General features: G+C 38.3%; 1 protein-coding gene across 1 annotated transcript in view; it reads right to left on the minus strand.

Moving 5' to 3' along the window:
* LOC140152362 (adenylate cyclase type 10-like) overlaps window positions 1–16,855 on the minus strand; it is a 36,234-nt gene that overhangs the window by 3,901 nt on the left and 15,478 nt on the right. The window contains 10 exon segments of the mRNA XM_072174667.1: window positions 1,172–1,263; window positions 1,852–2,002; window positions 8,458–8,633; window positions 8,934–9,071; window positions 9,572–9,794; window positions 10,191–10,485; window positions 10,935–11,591; window positions 11,803–11,959; window positions 12,560–12,794; window positions 13,064–13,338. Coding sequence (XP_072030768.1) covers window positions 1,172–1,263; window positions 1,852–2,002; window positions 8,458–8,633; window positions 8,934–9,071; window positions 9,572–9,794; window positions 10,191–10,485; window positions 10,935–11,591; window positions 11,803–11,959; window positions 12,560–12,794; window positions 13,064–13,338 — 2,399 coding nt within the window.

Consider the following 16,855-nt stretch of genomic DNA (forward strand, 5'->3'; position numbering starts at 1 on the left):
ATGCTTTTGAAGTAGTAGTTGTTGTGATGAAAGATTCATGTCCAAAACCCATGGCAACGGAATCCAGATGCACATAAACAACATCCGCTATGTTGACGATACAACCCTCATGAAATTCGAAAGCTCACAATTTTCATCAATGAGTTGACAAAAACTGCAGTAAATGGGGAATGAAAATCAAGCGTTCAAAACGCAAGATCATTGTCAGAAGACCCACGAGATATCACACTGTTTTTCTGGATATTTCTTTGCCCACAGTAGAGGTTGATGTACCGGATTGGAAGCCTTGGCATTTGGGGAACTTAAAAGGCACCATCTGATTGAGCCAAGACATCTCAAGGTCACTCAAAATGAGGAATGCGCTTATTTTCCCTATTACCATACAGAGCCGAATTATGGACATAGCGCAAACCAGACCAAACCAAGCTTTAAAGTATTTGAGATGAGATATCTTCGGTCCATCCCGGTTTTTTCTAATGGATAAGATAGTGAAGAGATCAGGCACAAAGGCCATTACTGAAGAAGTACATACTAACGTCGAATGAAATGGTTTGATCATGTCCAGCTATCGTAGTCTCTCCCCGGGAGTCTCTCTCACACCAGTACCAGAATGACTTCGCTGTCCATATGCCATCTGCCTATTCAACCTGTTCTCCCAATTAAACTGCCGCGCCACATATAGTCAGTTTACAAAATAATGATTTTAAACGAGTCATATACGGCAGTTTAAAAGAGTGATTGTGCCTTCTGTTGTTATTAATGAGCTTTAGTGCGTAAATGAAACGTTTTGAAGATATTTTGACACCATAGAATATTAAAAGTAAAATGAGGTATGGGGAAGGTTCTGGAGGTATCGGCCGTAACAAAAACAATAGCGATCAAAAACAATAGCGATCAAGCTTAAACTATAAATTAGAGGGCAGGGCCTGAAGAATGAGGGGACATTATAGCCCCGCAGGGCTACAAAGAAATAATCAGCCCTCAAAAACAGTAGCGAAATTAATGGAGCACACCACTAAACCAATGCGCCAATTGTGCAACCCTGATGAGTTCCGGTAAAATACAAAAGCTCTTGATGTTTTTGTTGATACTGGGCCCTGCGGTCGTTGCTATTTAAAGCTATAATAAAATTAAGACTAAATCGATAATGACCGAGCTGTAGATTACATACCGTTTCATGGCTAGTCGTTCATAATAGTTGCCCAACTTGTGCCATTTGTTGGACTGACAACACTGCATCATATTTGTATAGGAACTCACAAGCTGTGAAAGGAAATGCACGGAAACGTATTTCACTATTACTTTGCTGAATTCTGTCTTTTATAGCAACAAAAACTGTTGAAACTCATGAGCGTTTCTATTTTGAGGAGGAATTCTTTTATCAATGTTTTCACTTTAGGGCAAATCATAATATCTAGTAATTTGAAAACGCTATCAGTCTGCAATGAAGTTATTGTTATTCCTCCTTATGAATGTAAGATGGCGTTATACTTTGATCAGCTCGTAATCGGCGGGCCTTATAGCATCGCGGATTAATATCAAAATATTTAATTTTCAGAATTGTCTTGTGACATTTCGCCAGAAGCATCACAAATTATTAATTGAAGTCCTATACTTTGTCTACTTTCTTTAACACACAAAATAAAGGCCAGACATGTCAACTAATAACATAGCACTCTTAACGTGGTTGTACTTTTCGGCGTAGTGGTAAAAGCCTATTTCCCGCCTATTAAGAGCTGATCAAACTATAATGAAATGGTAATATCATCTATCATCAGGTATCATGCATCTCTTGGTGTGTTTTTAACTTTCTTAACGTAACTTCGTTCGTCACCATGTCACCATTATTACCTCTTTTAGATCATCATCAGCTGATTCAGCCCTGTTAATTTCTTGCAGTGCTGCTGCTAACGAATTGAGCATTTGTATTTCCTTGTGGTAAGCTTCCCATAGAAACGATAGACACCGCGCTTGCTCCACAAACCGATTACATGTCTTGCTCCTAGGTAAAGAAAATGGTTGCGAAACGGAATTTGCAATAATTATTATCAGAAAAGGCCAATTGGCCAATATATTCTTTAATAGTTGGACAGAACAGTGTACTGTAGCAACTATTATAATAGATATAAGATAATAGATATTCTTATTCAATGGGTGCGTCTTGTAAAGAATTCACGTAATTTGATTGGTTTTCGGGTGTATAATATCTCACAATAGTTGATTAGTCAGGGCGCGCGCCGCCACGCAACGGCGGCACGCTTGTTGCTCCTCAATGATCGCGCGATAATGCGTTCGCGTAATACCAATGAATACACGTGCGAGAACCAAGAACGCGATTCGGCGGCTTAGATGTTCGTGATGGTTTCGTTCATTTAAAACAACGGGGATGTCCTCACAAAAGTAACTTTATTTTTTCTGAAAAAGGGCAGTTTTTCTCGCAAAAATTATATGAAAACTGAATAAGAATGAGAATAAAAGATAGGATTTTGTCTTTTGCCTATCCAATATCGTGTCATAATGGATGGGCTGGCCAGAAAATCAAATACAAAGTTTCAACTGTCGAGGAGATCAGGAAGATAGCTGACAGGCACTTATAATTATGTCTGAATTAGAAATGAAACTTTAACAGAAAAATATCTTATGTATACTCTTGTTGATGTATATATTAAATTGTTCAGTAAAAAATCCATTCGTGATTTATGAGGTCTAATTGACTCATAGTATACGTACATACAGAGGTTTCATGTAAAAACTTAAACTATGCTTATGTTAATGTATTTATAATGAGAGAGTAACTTAAAGTTGTACATAATTCTTTTTTTTCAAATGAACTCTGTACATCATATTATTTTCAGATTGGAAAACTGGCAAGCACGCCATTTTGTTTTCATATTTGAAAAGCAATACAATCATCATGCATGTAGAACTGTATACTAAAATATGTCTCACAAATGTAATTGTTAACTTGATTATATATCGATAAATGTTCGATTCGTTAATAATTTGTTGACAAGCTTTGATCTACAACTTCGTGAAGCAAAATCGATAGTAGAAGAAGCTCAGGCAACCCGTTAAAAACTTCATACAATTTACTACTTGAATATGTTAAATATAATTAGGGATAACCATCAAAATTTCATGTTGACCCTATTGCTACAAAAGATTGTTTTCTGAGTAGAACTAATCAACAGAAGTATTTTGGTGGTTAAATGGTCAAAATCGGTCAAAAACTTTTCGAATTATGAATTATCAAAGTTTCCCATTCTGACCGGTCATTGGAACGAAATAAAGGTCCAAAAATAGCAGTTGGGAGCAAAATTGGCATAAGCATATATTTACCTTTATATATTTCTTTATTTTAACATATTTGCAAACATGAAACAAGCATATTGTGAAAGTATCAAAGGGTTTCTTATGAAATGGCACTTAACTAGTCACTGGCATAACTTATTTTTTCAAACCAAGGCATTGAAATCATGCATTTAGAAGACATTTGCCAAAAATCATCCAAGATAGCCGATATGGCACAAAATCAAAATTGCACTAAATAGGTGAACTTTTTTTTCACAACCAAGAATTTCAATGTTATTGGGTTTAATATGACCAATTAGTAGGTGTATGTAACAAAATCTTAAGTTTTGAAGGTCATTGACTCATTCACAACAATAGAGATTATCCTCATCATGCTCATGTGTATTCCTGTAGTATTCCTCATTCAAACCAAAGTAGCACTCAATACATTATGAGTAGGCCTATCTTTGTTCAAACCAATTCAATGCTTGACCTCGGAGTTACCTGCATGACTATCGCGGGCTATTTTGAAACAGTTATGGTTGCACATTCAGGTACTTCTTTTGAAAGTCCTAAACAAGGTATAGCCAGCAGCAAGTTGTAGATGTTATAGGCCTAAATATAAGAAAACGTTTAGGGTTAAGATCAGGTGAACAATACATCGAATGAGCACGAAACTTCACATTTATGTTCAGAAAGGTGTCTTCTTAACATGATTTGAAAGGAATATAAAAATTCCAAAGGGAAGCTGGTGATTTAATTTGTAACTCAAGATCTACTTGTTCAATTTTTTAACCTTTTTACAGAGGGTATGATAGAGGTATTACTGGCAACTCTGCCAAATTACAGCTCAGTAGGCCACGTTTTTCACCTGATCTTACTGATTTGAATATTTTGTGCCATTCTTGAGCAGTGCTAAACTCAGCCACTGGCAATTAAGCGCACTGTGGCGATGGACCAATTTTGACTCGCACTTACAGAAAAACAAAATAAGTTATGTTGCTGTAATTTGCAAGATAGTTACAAAATATAATTGGCAGTAACTTCCCCAAATTTTACAGAAAAATATTGAAAAATAAAAGAATGAGATCAATTTAGAAATGTATGTGCAAGCAGTGCACAGTTGAGCTCCCTGCATGTCTATATGGGAGTGTTCTAATCAAGTTGATGGTTCATTGGTCATCCCTAATATAATGGCTGCGGTGGCAACGCCTCAAAATCGGCTTAACCTTGTCCGCACACTAGCAATCCTCATTATTTCACTTTATATAAACCTTTGATTTTTTAATCTATTTATATTTGTGTATATTTATATATTTTTCTATGTCTGTTTCTAATTTAAATACTCGTGATGTCTGTGTTGTGTGCTCGAAAATAGTAAAAAATGCCACAAAGATATATCATGCCAAATGTGTACGGGATATGTGCACAAAAAATGTACAAAACTCAAGCCAAAACAACTAAAATGTCTAAATCCTAAAGAGTGGGTGTGCTCAAAGTGCTCAAACAACACTATTCCTGATTCTGATTTTGAAGAAGATGCAAATGACTTAAACGAGAATCCTCAATTTAATGTTAGGCCTACTGAGGTAGACCTAAAAAAATATGATAAAATGGTTTTTAATCCTATACGATTTGATTGTAATTCAACGGAAAAAAGATATAACGATGTAGTAAATGATGATACGGAAAGGAGTCATGAATGCTCATATGTTACCCCTGAACAGTTTTCCTCAGATTCTAATTCTAGTATTGGCAAATTTAGTTTCCTAAATGTTAATATTAGAAGCCTATCAAAAAATTTCGAAAAGCTCAAAGAATGCATTAATATATTGGAAAATGACTTTAGTGTAATTGGGATATCAGAAACTCACCTTAAAGACAAACCAAATGACTTTTATAACATATCTGGGTATAAAGTAGAATATACAAATAGAATTGCAAGAGAGAAAGGTGGCGTATGCATGTATGTATCTGACAAAATTAATTATAAACTACGAAAAGATCTTTGTATTGCAAACTGTAATTACGAATCCTGTTTTATTGAAATTGAATGTAATAATGCTAAGAACATTGTAGTCGGAGTTGTATATAGAGCACATACGTCTATTGATGACTTCATGACAGATATTGAGCCCGTCTTTAAGAAACTGAATACAGAGAAAAAATCAGTTTATATCATGGGAGATTTTAACATTGACCTTTTAAAGGTAGATACCCATAGACCTACTCATGATTATCTTGAACTCATTTATTCCTATTCCTTATTACCTACGATATACAAACCAACACGGATTACTGAAACTACTGCAACAATAATTGATAATATTTTAACCAATGATGAAAATATTATTAAATCCTCCATAATAGTTACCGATATAACTGATCATTTACCAACTGTGTTAACAACTCGTAATACCCTAACTAGTCCATCTAATAATTCTAAAATAATTTCTTACAAAAGGAATCACACTGACGATAATATTGCAAAATTTAAAAAGAGGTTATCAGAAGTTAAGTGGCAGGAAGTTCTTGATAACAACAATGTAGATGACGATTACAATAAGTTCCTAGAAACTTTTGATAAGTTATATAACGAATGCGTACCACTTAAGAAATGCACTAATAATAGAAAGAAGGAACCAATGTCTCCTTGGATCACAAAAGGCCTACTAAAAAGTATCAATAAGAAAAATAAATTATACAAACAATATCTTCACTCCCCAAGTCAAAATGGACTTCAAAAATTTAAAACTGATAAAAATGTATTAAACATGATGATACGTAAAGCTAAAAGAAAATATTATTTCTTGAAATTCGAACATAGCAAGAATAATATGAAGCAAACATGGAATACAATAAATAATATTCTTGGTCGAGGAAAGCAGAAATCTTCCCAGAATAAATTTAAGGATGGTCATGGCAACATATATACAAACTCTGACGATATATCAAATCAATTTAATGATTTTTTTGTATATGTAGGCCCGGAACTTGCATCCAGTATTCAAGATTCCGACAAAAAATATTATGATTACCTTCATGATCCAAGATTTAGTAGCATGTACATGAGCCCAATTGTGGAAATGGATATTATAAAATTATTGATAAATTTAACCAAAATAAAAGTGCTGGTAATGATAACATAGGAAATTTCATTATAAAAAGAGTAGCTAAGGAAATCGTAAAACCTCTTACAAGCATATTTAATATGTCATTCTCAACAGGTATTGTTCCTGAAAAACTAAAAATAGCTAAGGTTATACCAATATACAAAAAACAAGAAGCTGAAGTCTTCTCCAATTATAGACCAGTGTCACTTTTACCATGTTTTTCAAAGATTTTAGAAAGACTGGTATTTGATAAATGTGTTAACTACATAGATACTCACGAAATCCTTAATGACAAACAATTTGGATTTCGATCCACCCACTCTACCTATATGGCTATATTACAGCTGGTGGATAAAATTAATACAGCAGTGGACAAAAATAAAGCAACTATTGGAATTTTCTTAGACTTATCAAAAGCGTTTGATACAATTGACCACAACATACTTCTTCATAAATTAGAGCATTATGGATTTCGTGGTGTGGTATTGGAATGGTTTACAAATTATCTAAGTAATAGAAAGCAATATGTATCCTACAACACGTGTGACTCACAACTTAAAGATATTGTATGTGGTGTTCCGCAAGGATCAATATTAGGTCCACTATTTTTTCTATTATATGTTAATGATATCACTAGTACCTCTAATATTCTGGATTTTATACTATTTGCTGATGATACCACTATCCTTTACTCGCATGAAAATATTGAGAATCAAACAAATGTCGTGAATGCTGAATTGAAAGAAGTAAGCAATTGGTTTAGAGCAAACAAGTTATCAGTAAATGCAAGCAAAACAAATTATATGTTATTAGGAACGCCTCATATGACATCAGTCAAAGTGCAGCAAGATTTAAACATCGTCCTAAACAACACACTATTGGACCGAGTGAAACATACCAAATTTTTAGGTGTCTTAATAGATGAAAACCTCACCTGAAATGTCATATTGACTGCGTTTCCAAAACTTTGTCGAGAAATATTGGTATCATGAACAAATTAAAACACTTTATTCCTGATCGAATATTATATACCTTATATTGTACTTTTATTTTGCCGTACCTCAATTATGGAATTCTAATCTGGGGAATACATGTAAACTTTATTTAGATAAACTGACCAAACTCCAAAAATGGGCAATAAGAACAATTTCTAATAGTCATTATAGAAGTCATACCAGACCTTTATTTGCCAAATACAACATTTTAAATATAGAAGATATGTATTCTCTTGAACTTGGTGTATTTATGTACAAGAATTCCATACATGAGTTACCCAATTCATTTAATGAGTATTTTACAAAACGTTCTGACATCCATGACTACCAGACAAGACGAAATAATGATCTCCAGTTAACAAAAAATAAAAGAGTTTTTTCCGACCATTCCATTCGAACGAGCGGGCCCATACTTTGGAACTCTCTAGATAAAAAAATTAAAGACTCAAAGTCCATAAAACATTTCCGCAAACACCTTAAACAAAAACTTATCTCTAAGTACAATTAGGCCATTCTCGAGCACTGTAATTTGTCATGTCTGTTAGTCATTTTATTTATTTTTGTTGATTTCATAATCTTTGTTTTGTTTTTTCGTAATTGATAGGCAATTCTCAGGCCTTATTGGCCTTCCTGCCTTTTCCGCCATATTGTGTTTCTTTATTTTTGATGTAGTTGTATATTTTTATATATGGAAATAAATGAATGAATGAATGAATGAATATTTTTATCGTAGTGGATACCGGCTGCGCCGGCATCCACTACTCAAAATATTGGCCAGCCCATCCATTATCATGATTATGACACGATATTGCATAGGCAAAAGACAAAATCCTATCATTTATTCTCTAATTAGATGACCGCAGGATTAGTGAACAAGTAAGGTTAGGAACTGGTCTGCCAACATGTTTGACATTGTGGCATATCACGATATTCACTGTTCCGCAGCCTAATATTATGCACGGGCCCTCGAGGTTGACTGACAGTTGTTGGCAGTTTGACGTCATATCACTCATTATGTTCCTTTTTCTATCTACATAAACAAAGGCTGTTATACTTACGATGCTGAGCCGACGAATAACGATGGAAAGGCAGCGTGCATGATCTGCTTTATCATCTCAGAGATCACCCGCAACACTAGACCACATTTCGACGCAGGCTGGTAGTTGTTCAGAATCTTAAGAGCATCGAGAAAATGAGGCATCGATTCTTCGATTCGACCTAACCGAAACAAGGCCTATGACAATGTAACGAAAAAAGAAAGCGAATTCCATCATTATAGAGTGAACCAAAACAGGTAACCTCTTCAAACACTTCAAAACAGGTAACCTCTTCAAACACTTAAGTTTTACTTCACACAATTTAGCGAAAGCCGAAACATAATAATGTATCATGTTTGAGCAACATCTAATTAGACCAAAAGGACGGCACAACTTATTCGTTTACATTATGTCGTAAAAGTGCTTAGCTCTTTTACCAAAAGGAAAACCGGTAGCGGGCGGTGACCTAGACAAACAATCATTGACAAAATATTTACCTGTCCTGTCATGCTTTGAATTCGTGCTCTTTCTTCGGAAGTGACGATGATATTGTCTTCGGGATCATCGGGCAAAGGTTTCTGTTTTCTATCGAGGGCCGTAATGATTTCATTCGCTTCCTTCAAGAACGACAGCGCCTGTAGATGATACTACAGTCATTAGAATAATATCATAAGATATCATGGTTGTTTGATGGCATTTAAAACTGTGCTGTTATCTAAATCTTGTTTGCATCTTTACAAGAGGTTGACACTTGTATAATGGTATTACAACAGAAAAAAATACTAACAAAAAAACCTTTTAATCATGAAATGTAAGGAACATCTCATATTATTTGGCAAGTTTAAATTTAAAATATATGTAAATAGCGCCCTCAATTTTCACGCAAATGTACAGTTTATAGAAAAACATTTTAAAAGAGCAGAAAAATCTATGTTAAAAATAGAAAAATTAATAAATGATCACATCAAACAACCGTGATATGAAAGAAGACAGAATGATCACTTTGACTTGATTGTCAAACAAATTATAGGGTTTACGTTAGTTTTCTTGCAATATTAAAGCATTTCGCCTATCATTGCTTAGCCTAAGTTCATTGAATAAGGTGCAGACCTAAACAAGACAAAAATATACGTACCGTAATGTTGTTTCCTGTTGCTATAGCAGCACCTCCAGCCTCAGCCAAGAAGATGATGGTCCTTGCCGTGTTGCCAGCAGCCTTCCAGTGGCGCACCAGCTGCGGGAAAACTTCATTGAGTATCAACAGACAGCTACACTCCCGAAAATCTATCTGGGATTCGATGACCAGCCCGTCTTCATCTTCGTAGTATGGAAATGTTTTTTCGATTTCATCTCTTAGGCTTCGAAGAGAAAATGAAATATGCGACATTCAATGGCAGGGATGAAAGTGGCCTGAAGTGACTTGGCAGGAAAAGCCTGAAAAAGCGCGTAAATTTGGGCTAAAAAGCCTCAAAACGGGCTGAAAATAAATAAAAGTGCGGAAATTTGGAGTAGCAAAAGGCCTGAAATCAGGCAATTGCCTGAAAACTGACATCCCTGCAATGGATATTGCAAGCGATCGTAAAAATCGAAGCTCATTTTATACAAGATCGCTGAGTGACGAGCGATTGGTTTTTAACCATTGAGGAAGTGTGTCTCACTAGTCACTCGTACTAATCGCTCGTCGCTCATGGAGTACATATGCAGCTTCACTTCAAGAGAAAATAAAATTGCGAGTGCATAACAATCCGTATTACCTGATACAGCTTTCAGAGATCTCCGGGAGTTCTTCAGCCACAACTGAGCTACGATGTACAGTGATAGTGTTGCGTCGTCCTCTTCGACCAAATGCTTCCATTTGAACAGGTGGTAAATCTGGCATACTGTCCTTGCTCTCCTCTTCTTCAGCAGCATCCGTTTCAGCGGACGTACCCGTGACATTGTTCTCCTCCACTGTATCTTGCGGAGCAACCGCTGCTTTATGACGCTTCATGGAATTTTGCATGGCGTCGAAAATCAGACTTGATTTTTGTTTTATCGAGAAATGTGAAACTGTAGATTAAAGGAAGCATAATACAGCTGTTATTACGGTATTGTTAAACTCCGGTATTAAACAACGTTAATTCAGTGAATTTAAATGTTTCGGTGTACATTGAACATTTTTGTTATGAGCTTCTATCGGTCGGTAGAAGTTTCCTACTAGTGTTCGACGTCAAATGTGGACGATTAGTAACATTGTCCACATATCTGAGCTTATTTGGTATGCCACTTCAGTCATAAAACCCTGATGACTGTATAACATACGACTTGAGACGTACAAATGCACGACTGTCTACGACGTTAATGGCATTGGCCTTGAAGTTCCATATCTGCGTCCACGTGCGTGGGCGTCTCCAGAGGGGCTGGGCAGCGGAATTAGGAGTACTCCTACGATCTTCTTCAAACTTTTTCAAAACTACTTTTGTATTATTAAAAATGCTTTTTTTCCCTTGATCCATTACCTGTTGCCTCTGTGTGCTCGGTAGATTCCGTTGCAACATCACCATCCACTCCCATTCTCCTTGCCCGTACCTGATTCGTGTGACTTGAGGACGCGTTCAAAGAGACGGGTCCATATCCAACATTTGCCGATTCGTTGGCGGGCATGAACTCCCCGCCTCCACACGGGTCGCACTTGTGAGCCAGAGATTCTAAGTACAAGGCGGCAGTACGATGAAGACGTCGCCGCTGATCGCTCAAGAACAAATCGTAGGCTGTTTCCTGCATGAGAGAGCTGGTGAAGCGGAGGTACCTACAGTTGGAAATCGGCTGTGTTTGTTTGTCCTGAGCTGGTATATCCACACCTAACACCGGGTGATCCTCTGCCTCGGGACAATCGCAGTTAATATGGCTTGATTTAGATATATGGTGTCTGCTACCCTTGTGTTTGTTCATACTGTCAGGCTGCATGACACCCATAGAGTTGAAGCAACTGGCGGCACATTCGAACACACCGGATTTCATCAGGCCGTGCAGAAGTCGTCTGATTTTCCAGGTGCTGTTTGTTGGTGAGATGACCTCCAACATCTTACGTTTGAATATCATACCAAGAACTGAAGCACATTTGACGATCATCTGCTCTGATGGTTTCATGTGGTCGATCCGGGTCAGAATCATGCCTGTAATAGAATCATCTGTATGTTAAAACAGCTGCATTATGCAAGATAAATACATGCACTCGGTTTAATTAGAATTAGCAATTTAAATAATATAAGACCGCTGGACACGTCTGATAATATAGGGCATAATGTCGAAATACACCTAAACATCACAAATCTAACGATATCAAGACGACATAGTCTATGATGCTACATGTATGATAGCCTATACCTTTCATTGAATCTGGTATCTGGACGGTATCAAGATCTACCCCGGGAGAAAGAATGCAGATCATACGAGGCTCATCACTTTCACTTTGAATGCTGTCATGTAACTGTTGAAGATGTGCTAACAATGCTGCAGCAGGCAATAAAGGTTGTTGGGCCATCTGTTGACAAGAAAAAAACAGCATTAGCGAAACGAATTTGACGACGGGAAGAGTTAAAACTCAAGTCCAAGAAAGGAGACATAATTTTTAATTTCTATAAAAGAGACAGAAAAGGTTCTCGAACCGCAGAATGAACGGCTCTTTTCAGAGCCACCAAACTTTACAAAAGACCGATATGATTGGTATATTACTGGAAGCAGGTACCCTCTGTGCCATTCGACGTTTTATAAAAGAGTTAAAACGATGCAATTGAGTATCCGAGGTTTCATTCCCTGTGGCTGCATCATTACGTGAACATGTTTTGCTTTATAATTATAACATTCTAAGTCTATCAAATCACGTCCATATCAAATCAATAATGAATTAACACCACCAATTAGCAAATCTGGTGAAGCTCTCTGGCGACGACATGTTTCAATCCATGGTATGCGCAAAGGTGGACCTAAAAAAGGGCACCCCATTCACACGTAGCCCCGTCATGGTGTAGCTTCAGGGGAAGGTAATCAGCCGCGGTGGTACACTGTGAATGATAATCTGGATGTGTATGTAGGCACACCACATGTACCTACTATATGCAGGTTATTTTCTCTATGTACTTACAGGAGAGGATGTATCTATGCTAGCTCGTCGACTGCCACGATATGAGCCAGTGCTCACGTTACTCTCTCGTCTTTTTTGGATCATATGTGCGCAGGGAGTAACGACGGCTTCCTTTGCGTCTCCCGGAACATCTGTGTCATTCAAGGCGATGATCTGCAGCTGTTCCTCTGCCACCATCTCGCGAATGAGCTGTTCACACCATGATGGTACACCATGACTCTTTTCTTTCAATATCCTACGGAGAAATAATGTTTCGAAAAGCTTTGGTTATGTCTGACTATTAAAAGCAAGAACGATCAGAAAAGTCATCATATTGCTTGAGCACCTTTTGAAACCCACGGGTCATAATAATATAGCCATGTCGTTAATAATTTTGCAAAAGAGCAAGAGATGTTTTTTAAATCATAAATTAATTTGAGAAATTTTACACAATATAGAAATGCGTCGGCCTAAATCAGCTTTGAATTATGCATAACGGCATATCAATACTTATATCAGACTTACTTCACCAGAACTTCTGGAATCTGTACAACTTCTAGAAACTGGCAAGCTAAAGGTGCCATGTATTTGGATTCAAGTCCCCGGAGTCGCAGGTGTAATGCTGCCGAGTTGTTGAACACCTCTACCGCCGCCTTGCACGGCAACTTCTCGTTGGGTCTCGACGTTAGAATACACACTGCCGAATCATCTTCAGCGAAATCGTTGAGGAATTCCCACGAGTCATTGTCCATGTAATGGACATCGTCCACTGCGAAGATGATACACTCTTGACTGGTAAACTGTATGTAACAGATTAAATAAGATTTAATATGGGACAAACAAAACCACAATTTGCGGCAGGAATGTTAAATTTCACGACAGTGACAGGTCGGGACCGTCAAACGTAGCCTTGCAATCTGCAAAAAAACATTTGTCTAAACCATTTAATTATACACATAAGGTTGCTCGTTTGATTATATCCAGGTTATCTTCAATACTGAGATAAAACTGTACTTATTTGATTTAGGCAATATCCTTGATTCAAGCCCGTATCCACCCGAATCCACATACATCCTGATTCAGTTTGCTGTACTGCGATATAAGATAGATACTACTATGCCTACACCGAAACATTTACTACTACATTTGCGACGTCAGCTTGCTTCATTTCTTCGACCATATCCTGACGATGTTGAATCCTATGCATTTGCCTATGCCACAGCCACCTTCAGCAAAACGCGTTTCTGCAACCATGTACATTTCATATCTTCATGCTTACGCTCCAACCTCGTACCTCACGGTTTTCAACTTCGGTTCAACCCTACATTTACCAACGTCCGTCATCGTACGATCACCAGCACCATTCAGTCATGTTCCAAGAGACTTATGCGTCTGAGCCTCTCAGCATTTCAACGCAGCAGCGTGTATCACAGCGGACAAAGGTTGCACTTCTCCTCCATTCTACAGGAATCTTGCTCCCAACTTGACTTCTGCCACATCAAAATGAAGATCCATCAACTTAATAGAAGTTATTACGAGTGCCTCAACAGCACCAAGACATCCAAGCTTCAAGATCTCCGTAAAGAACAACCACAAATCCATTCAGATGACAACCGCAGGTTAGTAGTCACCATACCTCCTGAATTGGAACTTAATAATGACCAAATATCTGTACTCTCCAAAGGACTTACCTTCATTCCTCAACGACCTAAGGCTGATGAATATGAAGCTCGTATAGAGACGGAGAAATTCTTTCGCCGCTTGCGTCTCAAAGCTCATTTCCATGAAAAAGTTGAAGAGAATGATGACGATGAAGACAGTGACATCGCCGTTAAAGATGATGATGATGAATTTCTAGCACTCCAACCTAAGACTTCCAACTGGACACCCCCCCCTGGCAAGTTTTCTTCCTTGGACTTATATATCGACAAGTGCCGACAGGACATCAGCAATATCGACTTCAACCAGAAGTTCAACCCTCACAATATCACCACCGGTGAAAGACAGGCGATCAAGGATCTCCGCAACAGCAACGAAGTTGTCATCAAGCCGGCGGATAAGGGTGGTGCAGTTGTAGTTTGGAAGAAGGACCTTTACCTCAAAGAAGCTGAACGTCAACTCTCCAACACCACAGCCTACGAGCGTCTTTCTTCTGACCCTACAGATCAGCAACAGCCTGAGATCAAACGCACCATCCAAAACATGATCAAGAACAAGGAGCTACCTTCCTCTGCTAACAACCTTATCCAACCTCACCCTAGATGCGCTAGATTCTACATGCTGCCCAAAATCCACAAACCGGAAAACCCAGGACGTCCCATAGTCTCGACTTGTAGCTGCCCCACAGAACTAATAAGTAAATACCTTGACAGCGTGCTTGCACCCATCGTCAAATCCTTACCTACTTATATCAAGGACTCAACAGAAGCACTTAAGATCTTCAAAGAATTCAGATTTAGCAGTGATCAGCACCACATCTTCACCATGGACGTTAAATCTCTGTACACATCCATACCCATCAAAGACGGTCTCTCTGCTCTCCGTCATTTCCTCAACCTTGACAAGAAGTATCATCATTCAACCACTACCTTACTGCGATTAGCCGAACTCGTCTTGAACAACTCATTCTTTGAGTTTAATGGAAACTACTACAACCAAATAAACGGCGTCGCCATGGGAACTAGGATGGGATGTAGCTTCGCCTGTCTTTTTATGGGGCACCTAGAACAACAAATCTTTGACAGCTATAACGGCACCAAACCAGAGTTCTTCCACAGATATATTGACGACTGCGTGGGCGCTTCATCATGCTCCAGTCAAGACTTAATTGAATTCATGAACTATGCCAACAACTTCCATCCAGCCATAGAGTTCACCTACGAGATATCCACCACTAGCCTACCATTCTTGGACATTCTCATATCAATTGACAAAGACCATCTTTCCACGTCTGTATACTACAAGCCTACAGATTCACACAGTTACCTCCAATATGAGTCCTGTCATCCTCCTGCTTGCAAGAATAGCATCCCGTACTCACAACTACTGCGCTTACGCCGCCTTTGTGATGATGACACTGACTTTGACAGCAAGGCCAATCAAATGACATCCTTCTTCCACCAACGAGGGTATCCTGAATCAGTCACCAATGCAGCTCTTCATCGTACCAACAACATGACTCAGACTGATGCTTTAACTTCGAATGCATCAAAAACATCTGACAGAGTACCTCTGGTACTCACCTACCAAACCCCCAACACCAGAATTGCCAAGATCATCAAGCGCAATACCAACATCTTACAGGCTGATAGCACCACTAAGAAAATCTTCCCATCGCCTCCTTTGTGTGCTTATCGCCGCGATAGAAATCTTCGTGATGAGATGGTAACTTCTTCTCTCACCAGCCCTACCGACAGACGCCAAGAAGGCAGCACATCACCTTGTCACCGACCACGCTGCAACACTTGTAAGCATATATCATCCACCGATAACATCGTGGGACCTAAAGAAACAGTCAAAGTCACCGAAGCCTTCACCTGCACCACCACCAATGTCATTTACGCTATTCAGTGTACAAAGTGCAACATCTTGTACATAGGCGAGACCAAACGACGAATGGCGGATCGATTTACAGAACACCTTAGATCAATCCGCCTCAAGATGCCAGGTTTGCCAGTAGCTCAACATTTCTCCGGCAGTGGACACAACACCACACACATCAAGATTTCCGGAGTCTACAAATGCCACGGTGACGACCAAGCCAGAAGAGACATGGAACAGAAATTAATCTTCAGACTCGGCACCCTTCAACCCAATGGACTCAATGCTAGTTTCAACAGTTTTAAATTTTAATCATAATTTTCTTCAGCGCTCCTTTTTCTTATACTTTTCGCGCGGTTTCCCCTTTTCACTCCACGCGTTTCAACCTTTAGGCCTCGCTTGTTACGCTCGCTTGCGCTTTTTATATATTTTTTGTATTCTCCGTTTTGCGTGCATTTTTTTAAATTAAACATGTTTAACGCTCTTTTTTTGTATACGCTTTACGCGTTTTTACCTAGGCTTACGCTTGTGCTTGCGCGACGCCTATAAATTTTTTTTGTACTCTCACACGCGTTTGCGCATTTTATAATTATTTTTTCCGTCTTGCGCGTTTTGTTTTCCAACTTAAACATGTTTAACGCGCTGTATTTGTATACGCTTTACCCGCTTGTCGCTCATGTGTCGCTTGCGTGTCGCTCCCACCATTCACCTGCGCTCGCGTTTTAATCATGTTTTAAATGTTTCTCTTGTGTAGGCCTCACAACACTATTTTTGTCA

The sequence above is a fragment of the Amphiura filiformis genome, chromosome 5 (genome assembly GCF_039555335.1).
Source record: "Amphiura filiformis chromosome 5, Afil_fr2py, whole genome shotgun sequence".
Classification (NCBI taxonomy): domain Eukaryota; kingdom Metazoa; phylum Echinodermata; class Ophiuroidea; order Amphilepidida; family Amphiuridae; genus Amphiura; species Amphiura filiformis.